At 59.6% G+C, this 15,649-nt stretch overlaps 1 protein-coding gene across 3 annotated transcripts; it reads left to right on the forward strand.

The window, feature by feature from the left end:
- Positions 1–981: 981 nt before the first annotated feature.
- On the forward strand, positions 982–14,085 carry LOC102560511 (H-2 class I histocompatibility antigen, Q9 alpha chain). 3 transcript variants are annotated; one of them, XM_059715308.1, is made up of 8 exons: positions 982–1,090; positions 3,660–3,923; positions 10,459–10,731; positions 11,192–11,485; positions 12,033–12,122; positions 12,541–12,573; positions 12,747–12,778; positions 13,217–13,306. In XM_059715308.1, the coding sequence occupies exons 1-7, from the start codon at positions 1,018–1,020 to the stop codon at positions 12,773–12,775; spliced, it is 1,056 nt and encodes a 351-aa protein (XP_059571291.1). In that variant the 5' UTR covers positions 982–1,017; the 3' UTR covers positions 12,776–12,778; positions 13,217–13,306. The 3 variants fall into 3 exon arrangements, with proteins under 3 accessions (XP_059571291.1, XP_059571289.1, XP_059571290.1); XM_059715306.1 differs by lacking the exon at positions 12,747–12,778 and having other exon boundaries at positions 13,217–14,085; XM_059715307.1 differs by lacking the exons at positions 12,541–12,573; positions 12,747–12,778 and having other exon boundaries at positions 13,217–14,085.
- The last annotated feature ends 1,564 nt before the right edge of the window (positions 14,086–15,649 follow it).

Genomic DNA, 15,649 nt, shown 5'->3' on the forward strand with positions numbered 1-15,649 from the left:
CCAGCAGTGGGAGGGGAGCAGGTTTTTTATATAGACCCCTGCTTTGTTCCCTGGCCTTTTAGCTAGAAGCAAGTGAGACAAGGGGGCATCCAAACCCCAGGGTCCTTGGGCCCTGCTTGCACATAGGATGCAAGCCACAGATCTAGGGAGTATCTGAAGGTGCAGACTGATGGGTCTGGGAAGGAGGATACTTGCTCAGTGATAGAGCCACACAAACTTGAACAATTGAGCTCTGCTCAGTCAGAATTTGGAGCTTGACGCGGGCTTTGCCCACTAGAATTTGGCAGATTTGACCTTTGAAATGGGGGGTGGCGGGACAGAGGAGCAGGGGCAGGAGGTCTGGGTCAGGGGAGCAGGGAGCCAGGACGCCCGGCTCTCTCCCAGCTCTGAGCACAGGGGGCATGGGGCCTGGTGGGCCAGAGCAGGGCCAGCAGGGAACCAGGACACCAGGGTCCTCCCCCCGCGGGTTGGCCAGTCAGAGCAGTGCGGGACAGGGAGACAGAGCAAGGGGAGAGAAAAGTCGTTCCCGGGAGCTGGCGCGGGGTGTCTGGACAAGAGATGTGCAGCTCTGGGCACCGCTGCCAGGCCCCGTGGAGCTGGGGTCGGGGGCCCCGGACGCCTGGGCTCTGCCCCCTCCTGCACCATCCTCTCCATCCCTCCCCGTGCCCGTCCCCGGGCTCCTGCCTCCCGCACGGGCCCTCCCGGGACGGAGCAGCGGGCTCCGGACGGGGCGGCTCCCGGGCAGGGCTGCCCCGGAGGCCCGAGCCCCGCGCGGAGCCGGGCGTGGACCCGCCTGCGGGGCGCGGGGAGTCGCAGCCCCCGGCCCCGGGCTCCCCCGGCCTCTCCCTTCCCCGCGGCGCCGTCAGGAAGGCCCGCGCCGAGAGCCCCTCCGCCGCCGCCGCCTTCCCGCAGCTCCTGTTCGGCTCGCGGCCACCGGGGGGGCGTGGCCCAGCGGGGGGGCGGGGCGGGGCGGGGCGGGAAAGGGCGGAGCCGGCGGCGCGGTGCGCGCAGGTGGGGATGGGCGCGGGGCTGCTGCTCCGGCTGCTGCTGCTCGCGGGGGCCGTGTCCGTGCCCGCGGCGGGGCCCGGCGGTGAGTGTGGTGGGACGGCGTCCGGCCCTGTCCCGGTCCCGGTCACTGCTGCCTGCCCGGCCCCGCGGCCCGGAGCGGCCGTGCCCGCAGCGCGGGAGGAGCCGGGGGCTGCGCGGGCCGCGGTGTCCGCAGTGGCCGGGCCCGGCACGTCCTGGGGTTGGGGGCTGCTCCGGGGTTGTGGGCGGCGGGGGCGGTGTTTGCGGGGTCGGAGGGGCGGCGGGGGCAGCTGGGCCCGCCGGAGGCCGGACCGGACCGGGCCGGGCCGAGGGGCGCAGGGCAGTCGCGGGGCCCAGCTCCGACCCAGCTTGGACACGGCGGGCACCCCTGCGGAGGTCGGAGCAGGCGCTGCCGGACCAGAGGCTGGTTTTGCGTGCCGGCCGGCCGGCCTGCCCGCGGATGGCCCCGGCCTGTGGTCTGTGTGCACAGCACTGAATCGGGAGCTGGGTGTGGGCCGGGATTACCCCTGCAAATCCTTCCGGGCTCACCCCAACGATTGTCTCAACCCCCCTGGGACTCTCTGGAAGAAGCTCGCTGGTTCAGGCCGACCCAAAGCTCGGCTTCAGTCATGCCAAGCTGCCTACTGGCAGACCCTGGGCCTTGTATTAAATACTTATCCCCAACTAAGGAGCTGGGTTTGGGCTGGGGTGACGGGTGGAAATGTTTTTTGGGTCAACCCAGACACCAAGTCTCGGGAGATGCTCCTGAAGAAGCCTGGGCAGGCCCCTGCCCACCTGGAAGCTCGGTTTCCAAGTGCCAGCCTGCTGCCTGCACCCCTCGGTGCCTGCACGCTGGGTACGTTGTGCCAAATAAGGGTCTTCTTTTGGAGCCAAACCCCCTTCGGGTTTCCCCAAGCCACACATCTCCCTGATCGGGGGATCTCCTGAATAAGTCCGCACAGGGCGGCGCTCGACTCAAAGCTTGGTTTTCATATGCCAGCCAGCTAACTGAGAGCCCCCCAGGCTTGCGCGTTATGTACTCGGCACCAAATAAAGGGTTGGATTTCCAGACAAAATCCTTTTTGGGTCACACCAAACTTTCTTCGGGAGAAGCCCCCAGTGGCAGAGACATGTGGTCTGGGGTGACCTGAAAAGCATTTCCACCTGTAATCCCAGCCAAACCCAGCTCTTTATTTGGGGCTAAGTATTTAGTACAGAGGCCTGGGGTCTGTCTGTAGGCAGCCTGGCACGCCCCAGCTGAGCTTCCGGTCAGGCAGGACTCGGCCTAGGCTTCCTCAGAAGACTCCTCTGGTGGCAGAGACATGTGCTTTGGTACCCCACAAAGATTTTCAACTATAATTCAAGCCCAAACTCAGCTCCTTATTCAGTGCTATGTACATAGACCACAGGCCTGAGGGTCGTCGGTGGGCAGGCTGCCATGCAAAAACCATGGCTGGGTTGTGCAGTGCCTGTTCAGACTTCTTCAGACGTGTCCCCTGAAAAGGATTTTGCCCCATAATCCCATCTCTTTATTCAAGGATGTGTACTTGATACGCGATATTATTTCACGTTTTTATTAGCAAATATATATTTTTGATGAAATCCTAAATCTTTAGCTTCTCTAATTCACTGTTCAAGGTCAGCTTTGAAAAAGCAACCGGGAATGGGGGATAAGCAAATAGGAATAAGGAACCAAATTTAGCCTCGCGTGTTTTTAGGGTTCATCTGCATGTGTATGTAGGGCTTTGGGTGTGGGCACGAAGCCCGCTCAGCAGCATGCTGCCCCATGAGATCGCAGGTCCCTGGGGTGGCTGGGCTTCCAGTTGTTTCCTGCAATAGGAAAAGGTGCATGCAGGAAGGGCCTTGTGTATGGGTCTGCACGTGTCCTTCAGAGGAGTTACTATGGTCTGAAACACCCAGACATACCCCCTGCGCTCATGACTGGCTCAGTCCAAACCCTGTGTGCAGAGCAGTCCTCAGCACAGCGCTGCCCACTCCCTGAGACCACCCCTGGGCAAAGCATCTCCATGGATGGGCATCCAGCACCCTCCCCTCTCCCAGCGTGGCCATTTCTGCACTAGGCTGTAGCTGCCCAGGGCACTGCTGATGGCACAGGAAGACAGGACCTGCTGCGTCTCTGATGAGGAAGACAGATGGGTTGCAAGCAAAGGAGAAGCTGCTTATCCAGGCAGACCCTCATCTGCTCTGCAGGGTCCCTCTGGCACCAGGCCCCAACTGTGTAGCTGAACTGAGGCCTGAGTGTTGCTGAGCTCTGGCCCTAGCTGCAGGGCCCAGGTCCTGACTCAGGAACACAAGGGCTCCCCAGGAGCAGGATGGGCCTGAGTGGGTTGTGCGGGTGCCTGTACTGGGGGTGGAGGGTGTGGTGCAGCACAACTGGCCTGTGAGAGAGGGTGTGTGGCCCCTCCAGGCCAGGCCTGTGCCCTGCTGGATTGGTTCCTCACTCAGCTGGCTCTACCCTGTCCTGTTGGGCCCCCACTGCTCCTTCTGCTGTGCGCTTCCAGTCGGCCTGGCCGGCAGCTCCATGTCCTTCCTCTGCAGCCACTCTGACAGTGAGCACCTGAGGGTATTGGCTTCTGCCCCCAGTAGTGCTGACCCCTGTCACTCTCCCACAGGCTCCCACTCCTACCGGTCTTTCTACACGGGAGTGTCAGATCCTGGCCCAGACCTGCCTGCCTTCACTGCCCTGAGCTACGTAGATGACCAGCAAATTCTCCACTATGATAGCGAAACACAGAGAGTGGAGCCACGTGCAGATTGGGTGCAGGGGGCCGTCGACCCAGACTACTGGGACAGGGAAACGGAGACGTTGCAGGGCTGGGAGCAGAAATTCGGAGTGAAGCTTCGCACCTTGCAGTTTCGCTACAACCAGACAGGCGGTGAGTGTGGGCAGGAAGGTGTGGGCAGGAGGGCGGTGAGGGACACTGAAAGTTAGGGATGACTGACAAGGGTGTGTGGCACGGGATGGGGAGGTGCAAGGATGTTGCATTGTCTCATGTCTGGTCTGCGTGTCCCTGCCATCCAGCTCCTCTGCTGTCACCTTAGGCAGAGGCAGGGGCACCTGCTCAGTCTTCAGCCAGGGAGTCAGGTGGCTGTGAAGGGAACCCTCCCCCTCCTGTGCGCCCAGTGTAAGTCCCCTGGCCTGTGTCCAGGAGACCAGGGCTCTGGTGCTTCCCTGGCCTGGCAGGTTAGTGACTTGGCACCTATTACACCAACTGCCTCCAGGCTGTCTGGCTCCTGGCAGCAGGAGCCCAGCCCTAGGGGTGCACCAATAAAGATTTTCCTGGCTGATACCAATATCTGATTATTAGCCAGCCATATTGGCTGATACTGATCCGATAGCTGATTTTCCAGGAATGCAGCTGGGCAGCTTGGTGAACAGCGCCCTGCCAGTAAGTCTGTTGGGGGGAAAAGGGACATGGGGGAGGGAAGGCAGATCGAGGCCCCACAGTGAAGCAGGGAGTGAGGAAGGGGTAGGCGCTGGCCAACTGAAGCAGTGAATGCGACCCCATGGGCCAAGAGTGGGATGGAGCAGCAAGCTGCAAGCAGCTTGTCCAGGGAAGGGTGTGGAGGGAGGTGGCTCCCCACCACTGCATGCACACCTGGGGGAGGCATAAGGGTAATGTGCCCCCCCGGATTTGTGCATGGGGCGAGAGCGTGCTGCCCACTGTAGGCTCAAAGCCAGGGGCTGCGTTGGCCTCTTCTAAGTGGGGGGCTGGCCTCGGGTTGGGTGGGGCAGGCTCAGCTATGCAGGATGGGTGGCAGTGGCACCGGTGGTTCTGGGAGAGGGACTACAGGGAATTTTGAGATGGCTATAGCCCCACAAGCCTCCCCTAGCACCACCCATGCTTGGGTCACTGCTCTCTAATGCCTTTTCCTCAGAGCCCCAAGTGGAGTGCCCCGAGCAAGGGCAGTGCTATGGGAAGGCTTGGGGGCCATAGCCACCCAAAAACTCCCTGTAGCCACCCCTCCCAACAACCTTACTGCCTTCCCTGACCTCAGCTCCCCCCTCAGCCACTAGGAAGAGGTCGGTGCAGCCTGCCCTAGCCCCACACACAAATCCGGGAGGGGACATGCCCCCCACGCCTTCCTTGGGGGTGTGTACAGCAGCAGGAAGCCAGTTCCCCTTCACTATCCCCCTTTGCCCCCTGGGCAAGCTGCCCATGGCTCTGTTGCAGTCCTGGCCCTAGGGCAGGGGCAGGCAACTATTTTGGGCAGAGAGCCGCTTACCCAGTTTTGGCAGGCTGTCAAGGGCTGCATGGGTAGCCCCACCCCTTGACAGGTGCCCCACCCCTTGACAGGTGCCCCACCCCCTGGTCACCATCATGGGACCAACGTCCCAATGTCTTGAGACCAGTGTCCCAGGGCCAGCACCGGTGGGATCCAGAGTGGGGCACAGGCTAGCAGGGGTCTGTGGAGTCAGGCTGGGCTGCCCCAGCACGGAGCGGGGAACTGGCCTGGCTCCATAGAGCCCCTGCCTGCTGGAACCTCGCGCTCCTGCCACCCTGCTCTGGGTCCCATCAGCACTGGCCCCGGGACGCTGGTGTGGGCCCTGTGCTCCCACTGGCTCCCCGCCCACTCACCCTGTACCCCCCTGCCCTGCAATACAGGTGGAGGGCAGCGCACAGCCCTAACCCCTTGCTCGCCAGCAAGGAAGAAGCTGGTGCTGAGCATGGGGAAAAGTGGCCCCTTGCCTGCCCCATGGCTGGCGCCCAGTGTTGCAGGTGCTCACAGCCCACACTGGGCAGTACAGAGCAGGCACAGACAGCCTCATATGGGCTACAAGTGGCTGCGGCGTAGGGTCCCAGGCATGGGACGGGCGAGGGGCAACTTTCCCCCACACTCAGCCCCAGCTTGTAACCTGCCCTACTGCCAGGCTAGCAGTGGTGCTGAGCACGGCTGGGTGGGGGGGAGAAAGCAGCCCCTCCCCGCCCCATGTCCAGTTCCCCACGCTGCGGCCACTCGCAGCCGGCCTGGGGCTGCCTGTGCCTGCTCTGGACAGCCCTGCATGGGCTGCAAGCACCTGCGTCAGGGAGTGCTATCCATGGGGTGGGCAAGGGCCACTTTTCTCTGTGAAGGGAAGGAGCCCAGGGAAAAGCTGAGCGTGGGGGGAAAAGCGGCTCCTCCCCCGCCCCAATGCGGGCGCTCCCTCCTGCAACCGTTTGCAGCCCGCGGGGCTGCCCGGAGCAGGCACAGGCAGCCCCACACGGGCTACAAGCAGCTGCAGTGCGGGGCACCTGCCATGGGGCAGGGAAGGGGGCGCTTCCCCCCCCCCAGTGCTCCTTCCCTGCCTGGGGTCCCCCCCCCCCCCCCCGACTTATCTGAGCTTCCCACATGGAGCAGCCACTGCTCCCAGCCCAGAAACTGCATCTGGGGCTTCCAGCTGGGGGGACAGGCGGGCCCCATTGTTGTTGGAACCCGCTGGGCTTCCCTGCGTTTTTGACAAGAACCAAGGACAGAGAAATATTAATTTCTTACATTTTTTTAGGGGCCCTGTGGGCCATATTTTGCCCACCCCTGCTCTAGGGTCATATTCACCACCCTGGCTGTGCAGCCCTTTCCCCTGCCCTTGCCCCACTCCCTTGCTCACCATGGGGGCCTCCATCTGCACTCCCCAATGCCCCTGCCCCCCAACAGACTTACTGGCACGGTGCTACTCTCCAAGCTGCCTGGCTGCATTTCTGACAGGATGCATACTGCGGCTGTAAGCATGCACATCGCATTTATCAGTGACATTATCAGCTACACAGGCAAAAAAAAGCTTGTGGCCGATAAAAGGAAAGCTAACATTATCAATGCCGATAATGCAACTGATATATCTATACACCTCTACCCAGCCCTCGTTCCCCAGGTTGGAGCCCCCAGGCTGATGTGGAAAGAGAAACCCTGTGTTCCTGATAGGGGTGGGAATGACTGTTGTCTATCCTGCCTCAGCTCACAGCTCCCCAGCTCGTGCTTTCTCCTGTCACATGGAGCTCCCTGAGCTTTGCTCCAAGCATCTTGGTGTCACTGACAGGTGAGGTGTGTTAACCCACTCTGCCTTCCTGAGAAGGGTCAGCCAGGGGCTGTTGCTGCCCTGTCACATGCTGCTAGGGCCCATGTTGCCAGCTCTGACACGCTCCAGCCCCATGTGTGGGGAAGGCTGATGCTGCTGTCTTCCAGGGCACTGGTGAGCAACTTGGTGTCAGGCACCAGGAAAGCCAGGTGAGGGGCCCAAGTCCTCCCCTCCCACATGCCAGCTGCAGGGTCTAGCTGGAACCCTCTATCCTGCCATGCCCTGCCCTTCCCCAGCCCACACAGAAAGGAGCCTGCCTGGCCCTGTGTTCCCAGAAAGGGGGAGCTCATCTCTGCCCACTGCAGACTTCCTTCCCCTACCCCACCCCCCCACTCTCCCTGCAGCCCCTTTGCCGTGGGCAGGCAGGTGCTTTTTCCTTTGCCCTACCTGATCCCAGTGTCCCTGCCATCTCCCACCCCTCAGTGCTGCTTGCAAACATCCTCTGTAACCCACCTCCCTGGGGTCACTGTCTCCAAGCCCTTGTGTCCTGCCCTCTGGTGCTCAACTCTCTACTGAGAACACTGACCACTACACGTGTGAGGAGCTGAGCAGGCAGAGACTGTTGGCAAAATGGGGAAAGGGCAGGTGGTATCACAACAGGCAGGGAGGTGAGAGGGATGTGGGGGGTGTTTGGGCTTGGGACTGCAGGAGGGGGAGCTGGTTGTAGTGTCAGAGGGGCTCCAGATGGGGCTGGAGGCAGTGAAGGGGCTGCTGTTCCCTAGAGGAGCTGGTGTGGATCCCAGGGCTGAGAGCAGGGCATGGAGGGGCTTGGAGGAACAGGAAGGGACCAGCTGATGGGAGCGGGTGTTGGAGGGTGCAGAGAAAGGAACAAGAGGAGAATGGGGGAGGGAGGTGGGAGGAAGCCAAAGGGGGAGTTGAGAATCCCAGGAGAGAAGGACTGGACCCCCTGGACATGTGAGGGCTGTGGTGGGGCAGTGACCATGGAGACACAGACGTCTGTGCTGTAGGAGCTGTAGGGTGCATGATCCAGGCCCCATCACCTCCAACTTTATGGAAATGGGAGACTCTTCCCTAGTTTGCTTCTGCAGTCATACAGCTGAGCGCAAGCAAAACTCAGGCCTCTGGGCTTGGCCCTGCATGTATACTGCCCACCAAAGATTCATAGATCTTCAGGTCAGAAGGGACCTCAGTAAACCATAGAGTCTGACCCCCTGCCCTAAGCAGGAAACAGCGCTGGGGTTAGATGACCCCAGCCAGGTTGGAGCTCCCAGGCTGAACTTGGAAATATCTGAAGCCCCAGGTTGAGGTGGAGGATACTTGCTGGTAGCAGGGCTGTGGCAGGCCAGAAGGGGTGCTCCTGAGCTGAGCCACCCACCTCACTGTTCCCGACCACCTTCCAGGCTCTGAGTGCCTCCCTGGGGGCCTTATGTCTGGCTAACCCCCTTCCTGGGGCACACCTGAAAGCATGTGGGTAACACTGCTGCTGCTCTCAAATCTCAGTCTGTTAGTGGCTCTGTGTCTCATGAGGTACATGGGCTTTATAGACCTGAAGCGTACTTGACCCCCTGCAAGAACTTGGGGTGCTTCCCTTAGTCTGAAGCACAAATTGAGGTCTCTCTTAGTCAGCTGAACCAAGGGGACCAAGAGGCATAATCTAGACCCTCTCTCAGTAAGTCTCCCATGCTAGGTACAGAGGAAAACTTTTTATTTATTACAGGGAGTAGGTTTGGAATAGGGTACAGGGTAGAGCAATATCAGAAAAATACCGTAGAGCAAACAATGCCATGGTAGCCTTTGATCACGTATCTGAGTTACTGCAAACTATATATCTAGTTAGATCTCAGGTAGCTTACTCACAAGTGTCATATAGATCCAGATGGAGATTCCCTCTGAAGGCAAGCAGTTCATTGACCGTGAGTTTCAGATGGTCTGGCTTCTCTGCGAGTCCTCATCATGGTTGCTGCCCTCCTTCTGGGAAGTCTTTAACTTGCATATACCTTATTTACCTGATCCAAGGAAGGTCAGCAGTTGTTAACTGCCAGCCAACCAATTTGAAATGCATCACTGGTTCCCAGGTAAACTGGCAGAGTCTGTAGCCCCGTTCCCACCGCTCCTCCCCAGCCCTGGGCTCCTGCGTTCCCAGGGTGCACGTGGGCCACAAGTTGTCCCCTCGGCCTTGTTCTCTGTGAATGGAGCCCCCAAGCTGTCCCAGTACTACCTGCCCACCCACTCCCCGCCTCCAAGGTCGGCTCTGCCCCTACCCAGCTTGGCAACCCTTTGTGCAGGGGTGGGCAACTATTTCAGGTGGAGGGCTGCTTAACCATCCAGAGGTTTGGTGAGCTTTGAGGGCTGCATGGGTAGCCCCATCCTTTAACAGTTGTTCTGCCCCCTGGTTGCCATCTTGGGAACAGAAGTCCTGCTCCTAACCCCTGCCCTTTGTCACCTGAAGTCCCTCCCCTTGCTCCTTAGAAATACTCCAGTTGGGGTTGCCATCTTAGAACCAGAAAAAAACCAAATCATATACTAAAAAACACCTACTGTAACATTTTAATTTTATTGCAAAAAATCTTTTTGTTGTGATTTGTGTTTGTGTACTGTATATTGAGGTGATTGCATAATAATGCAAAAACTTCTGACAGAGTCCCGGGACCTGGGTGGCAAGAAGCGCACTGCAGGCAGCTGGCTCCAGCGCATGGAGCCAGAGCTGGTGGCACGCAAGTGTGGGGACTGCATGTATGTGACGGGGATCTCTGGTGATAGAGGTGGGCAGGCCAGGCTGAGCTCCTCACCGCAACGTGCAGCACTGGCCAGAGCTGTGTGCTGCTGGGTGGCAGTGCCTGCCTCAGGCACAGGTGCCCTGAGCACCTCCACTTCTGCTGCTGCTGACGATGCCACTGCCTGCAGGGATTGTGCACCATGGGGGAAATTGGGGGGGGGGGATCTCCTCACCCTGCCACCCAATCTCCATGCTGCTGCTCCCCTGGGCACAGACACTGAATGCGCTGCTGCCAGCCCCACCCTGATGCTCCTCAATCCCACCTAGCTACAGCTCCCCCCCCCCCCCCCCCCCCCGCGACCCCAGGCCTTGCTGCTTCCCTGCCTGCTTCCCAGAGCAAGCAAGATGCCAGGGAAGCAGAGCAGGTTCCCAGCAGCTGCAGCAGGGTGGGAATGAGGCATGCTAGGGTATGTTTGGGGTATGTGTATGTGGGCACCTTGCTCCCAGCCTTGTAGGCAGAAGGGCTGTGTGGGGAACAATTAGTTGGTGGGCACCATGGGACAAATGAAAGTACGTGACTAGCTGGGTCGGTCCCATAGGCTGTATTTTGTCCGCCGCTGCCTTTGTGGCCCCTCCCCTCTGAGAATGTGACCCTGACCCAGGGCCTGGATCTGTGTTTCAGGGTCTCACACTCTCCAGCTCATGTACAGCTGTGAGCTTGGTGAAGATGGCAGCCCTGGAGCCTATGTGAAGTTGGGCTATGATGGGAGAGACTTCCTCAGCTATGATCCTAAAAAGCGCACCTGGGCAGCAGCCCCAGCAGAGACCCAGGTCACCCAGCGCAGGTTAAATGAGTATAAGGCCTTTCTTCAGAGTGCAGCAACCTACATGGAGGAGACCTGCATCGAGTGGCTGCGGAAGTACCTGCAGCACGGGAAGGCAGCGCTGCAGAGCAGTGAGTCCTGGTGTCACCCCTGCCAGGGCAGCACTGACCGGGGCACCCCCTCCCACTGGGGAATGCCCACCCCATCCTCCTAGTCTGAGATGTCAAACGCTGTGTCTCAGTTCTGCTACTGAGCAAGACCCCAGCACTGCTGTGGGACACAGGGCGTCCTGTGCTTGCTGTGGTCCGGCCCCCCAGCTGGGGAGAGCCCACAGGGTGCATGTACCCAAGCTGTGTCTCTGAGAACAGAGATCAGCTGTATTTGACCCTGTTCCTACAGCCCCAAGCCCAGTGCAGCTGTCTCCTGTCCCCTGTGCTCCCACCCTGGTGCCATCTGCTCCTCCTTGAAATGACCTCTAGAGACAGCTTTGTATGGCCCATTGCAGGGGCCCAGCCCAGCCTTCTGGCAGGGATCTCGGGCCCAAAGGTCCAGGTGGGCTGGTCAATCTAATGGGTATCTCCTCCCTCCCAGAGCACCCTGTGGCACAGGTGAACGACAGGCTGTCATCCCGGGATGGACTCACCACCCTGTCCTGCTGGGTCCACGGCTTCTACCCCAAGGACGTGGCTGTCGTCTGGCTGAAGAACGGGGAGGCGCAGCCCCAGGAAACAAGCCGCTCAAGGGTCCTTCCCAGTGGCGATGGGACCTACCAGATCTGGGCCACCATCAAGATCAACCCCAGCAGGAGCCACGATTACACCTGCAGTGTGGAGCACGTGAGCCTGGGTGCAGCCCTGAGAGTGGCCTTGGACAAGAGCAGGGTGGGTGAGTGACCCCCACATGGGGCGTTTCTGGCATGGGGTAGTACCCACGGAGGTAATGTATAGTTACTCTCCCACATTCATTGCTCGTTGGAACATCTTGGCTTTACGCCCACTTCATGGAAATGGGAGACTCCTCCCTAGCTCGCTCCTGCAGCCTTATGGCTAAGGGCAAGTGAAACCCAGGGCTATCCGAACCCCAAGTCTCTGGGCTTAGGCCTGTACGTAGGATGCCTGCCAAAGGATTTGGAAACATCTGAAGTCTCAGGTGGGTGTGAAGGATATTTGCCGGGAGCAGGCCCACTTATAGTTCTCAGCTGACACACACATTTGGAATGGATTTGGCTTGGAATGCAAAAAAAAAATACATAAAAAAGAGGAGACCCCAGACCGTAATGGAGGGAGTGGCTGACTGACCCCGTTAAGGGAGGAAGGAATGGGGTGAGGGGGGGCAGAGGAGACACAGAGCACAGATGTGGTGTCATGTGTGCCTTGCAGCGGTGGGGGCATGTCTGGGGTCCCCTTGCTCACAAGCCCCTTTCTACTTTCAGAGCCTGAGTTCAACCTGATGCTGATCACAGGCCTGGTTGTCACTGTGGTGCTTGTTGTTGCCGTGTCAGGCTCAGCTGTTTCCTTCCTCAGTAAGTGCTGGGTGAAGCCCTTGGGGTCAGGACATGCTCAGGCCTTGGGGCAGCGTGTGGAGCAGGGAGGGCTCATCACCACCATGGTTGGGAGCTGACAGGGGACGGTGGATTCTCCAGCTGCTCTGGGCTCCCAGGTCCACGTGCCCCAGGGGTGGCAGCAACCAAAGCCCAGCACCAGTGTTGTGAGGCTGCCTTGCTGAGGGTCCAGGAGGGCTGCTCCCGAGCTCCATGTGAACCTTGCCCCACAGGCCCATCCCCTTCCCCCAGTGCAGGTGTCCTAGCTCCGCATCCACATCTGAGCCCACCATTTCCTGTTGGGCAGGCAACTCCTTTCTGGGCTGTGGCCCCAGGTTAGAGCCGTCCCTAGTTGTGGAAGCAGCCGATGGCATTGCTAACTTCTGCCTTCTTTCTGCAGGGAGGCAGGGAGTGGGGTACAGAGCAGCACCTGGTGAGTGTGAAGCCCTCTCCTCTCTCTCCTTGTCACCGGTGCTGTGTGGCTCTGTGCAGAGCAGCCTCATGGGCAGAGGGCTTCACCCAGCCCTACGCTGCCTCCCTGCACCCTGAGGTGCAGGGCAGGAGCTGGAGATGCTCACACAACCCCCTTCTTCCTCCCCCCTGCAGGGAGCACTACCACTCCAACACCTACCTGAATAGTAAGTGCTGGGGGCTGTGGCCTGAGGGACCCTTCAAAAGAGACGCTGCCCCTCTGCAAGCCAGTTTTGAGAGCAATGGGTCATGCCAGGCTGGGCAGTTGCAGGGGCTTAGTGGTGGGAGAGCTGCTTGGCTGGGTGTGCACCAGCCTTCTTGCTCCTAAGGGAGAGGGGCAGAGTGGGGGTGTCCATCATTATCACTGGCAGCCTGGGCTCTGGGGCCTATGGGTCCTGGGAAGGGGCTGCAGTATGAGCACTGCTGGGAGCAGAGCTAGTGCAGGTCAGGACACCTGTCAGTGGGAGGTGTGTTGTGGGGGGGGGGGGGCATCTCTTCCCCCTCTGTGCAGGGAGTGATCTCAGATGGAGCCTAGTGCTGGGTCAGTGCCTGCTTGGTGCTGCAGTCCCTCTGGCTCCTTCATCTCCCATGTCTTGTTCCCACAGCTAAATGGATCCCGGTGAAGTCTGCACCACCTCCTGAGGGGCTCATGGAGGAGGAGAGAGAACAACACAGAGCAACGCACTTCAGCCTATTTGCACCTTCATTTTAGCCATGATTCTGTCAGAACAAAGCCCCTTGCCCTCGGACAGCACATAGCTCATGTGTGACATGGAAACTCTGCTTGGCTGCAGCCTGGCAGGGGTGGGAGCAGGGGTGTTCTGGGCATTGCTTATTGTAGTTTTGCAACGTTCCTTGTTTGAAACAAAAGAAAAAACAAGTTAGAGGTGAGATGCCCTGGAGAAAGGAGTCTTAGAGCAGGGAAATGAGCAGGGGCTTGCATGAATCGGTGCCCTGGAGCCCCCTTCCCTCTGTCTCCAAGTTAACTACAACATAAACTTCACAGTGTCTTTTTGCAGGGACTAAGTTGCTGTTCAGCTTGTGTAGTTCCTGTCTGCTGCTCCGGTTTGCCCAGTGCACAGCGCCTGCTCTCTGCATCCTGGGAACAACTGCAGGACAAGGCTGTGTCCACAGGGTGACTCGCACCAGTAGCACCATCAGGACATGGATCAAACTGGGATAAGAGGAATTTCTTATCTAACCTGGTGCCCAGGTGGCTGAACACCCCGCTGCTGTCCTGGATGCCAGACTCCACCGGGGCATCAGCTGCTTGGTGCTGGGTGTGCAGAGGAGGCCTAGGCTGGGCAGGTGCAGCCCCAGATGCTCTGGTCCTTTTCCCTGGCCTTAGGTCCAATGGACACAATCTTGTTTTCCTCCTTTCCCTTTTCCTTTCCTTTTGTTTGGGGGGAGAAAGGGGGAGGAAGAGTTTAAGACTGTAAGAGCTTCTTTAGAGAATAAATGTGCACATCTGGCAGCTTGGGACTATTTCAATGCATGTGCTCTCTCCCCATCCTGTTCGGAGGCTTCTCTGGGATGGGGCTGTGGCTGTGGAGGGGCACATCAGGCCACAGGAGCAGTGGGGAGGGTCAGGCTGGACGTCATGGGAGGTGCTGGGGAGCTGTAGCTGTCACCAGGCAGCATACCTATCCCACCGTGTCCCACCCTGGCTAGTTCTGAGCCTCCTCCTGGCTGCAACCCAGCCATGTCTTGTGACCAGACTGGGAACTTTCCCCAGGGTCCCTTAGTACCAGGGCGGCACCTGTCTGCTGGCAACAGGATCTGTGTGAGGGCAGGGCCCCTCCTGCTGCTGCAGTCCTGGACACCTAGGTTCTAGTGGTGAAAGGGGGAGCAGGGTCTGTGGGTTTGGACTAGGGGAGCTGGGAGCCAGGAATCCTGGCTTCTCTCCCAGCTCTGAGCGTGGTTTGGGGTCTGGTGGGTTAGAGCTGGGCCAGCAGGGAAACAGGACACTGGTGTCCTCCCCCAGCTCTAGGAAGGGAGGGGGTTTGATTAGTCAGAGCAGCATGGGCACTGGAAGCCAAGGCAACAGGAAATAAAAATAGTTCCCAGAAGTGATGTGAGCTGGAGAGCGCCTTGTGCAGATAAAGGAATGGAGCAGCTCTGTTGCCAGCCCCTGTATGGAGCTGGGGGAGGGGAGCCTGGTTTCCACCCTGGCTCTGAGGAATCTGGTGTCTGGGGGCACAAAGGCAGAGGAGGGGACATGGGTGGGAGGCCGGACACCTGGGTTCTGTTCACACATTTGCCATGACCTGTCCTTTCCCTCTCTGCCCCTGTGACTCTCCATGCTCCATCACCCAGGGCACCAATGCTGGGCAGCACCAGGCACTACTGCCTCACCCCACAGCAGGTCTGGGGAGGTGCTACAGCTCTTGCACTGCTAGGAGCATAGGCGGTGAAAAGGGGGGAGGTGCTAACTGGGCTCAGCCCCCCCAAACGCAGGCAGCCTGTAAGGCCCTAGGGCAGCCCAGCTGCAGGCTGCTGCAGGGGGAGAGGGGTGCAGCCGGGATCACAGCTGGCTGAGCAGGCAGATTAGTTTCTGTCTGTTTTCTTTACCTGGGCTTCAGGGAGGCAGATCGAGACCCCCACAGCTCAGGAGACAGTGTGATAGGAGCAGGGGCAAATCATTCACCCCTGCCCTGCTCCCTCCTGCACTGTGGGGATTGCCCCATGACCTGGCTTGGGTGGGGCCAGATTCACAGGGCCAAGTCGTGGGGCAGTGGGAGCCCGGCGGCTGTTCCAGGGGCATGGGTGGGTGGCTCCCGCCACTCTGCATACCGCAGGGGAGACAGGGGAGGGGGAGCACATTTCTCCCCCTTGATTCCCCCATGACATACCCCTGGATGACCCGCCAGGCTCTAATTGTCCTACAACCCGGGCCAGCCAGGGCTCCATTCACGGTTAATGGGGCCCCAACCATGCTGGGTCATGGGTCAATCAGAGCCCAGCAGCACCTCCACAGGTGGGCTACAGCTGTGAGTTGTGCTTTGCCTGCTCCACGCCTCGCTGCTGCCTTTGAAAGT

The sequence above is a fragment of the Alligator mississippiensis genome, chromosome 11, assembly GCF_030867095.1.
Source record: "Alligator mississippiensis isolate rAllMis1 chromosome 11, rAllMis1, whole genome shotgun sequence".
NCBI classification, from domain to species: Eukaryota; Metazoa; Chordata; order Crocodylia; family Alligatoridae; genus Alligator; species Alligator mississippiensis.

What these genes read in the sequence shown, in the direction of transcription:
- LOC102560511 (XM_059715306.1), top strand. Translation starts at nt 1,018, where the DNA reads ATGGGCGCGGGGCTGCTGCTCCGGCTGCTGCTGCTCGCGGGGGCCGTG. An exon ending in CTCAGCTGTTTCCTTCCTCA is followed by an intron (nt 12,123 to 12,540) that starts GTAAGTGCTGGG and finishes TTCTTTCTGCAG; the next exon opens with GGAGGCAGGGAGTGGGGTAC. An exon ending in GGGGTACAGAGCAGCACCTG is followed by an intron (nt 12,574 to 13,216) that starts GTGAGTGTGAAG and finishes TTGTTCCCACAG; the next exon opens with CTAAATGGATCCCGGTGAAG.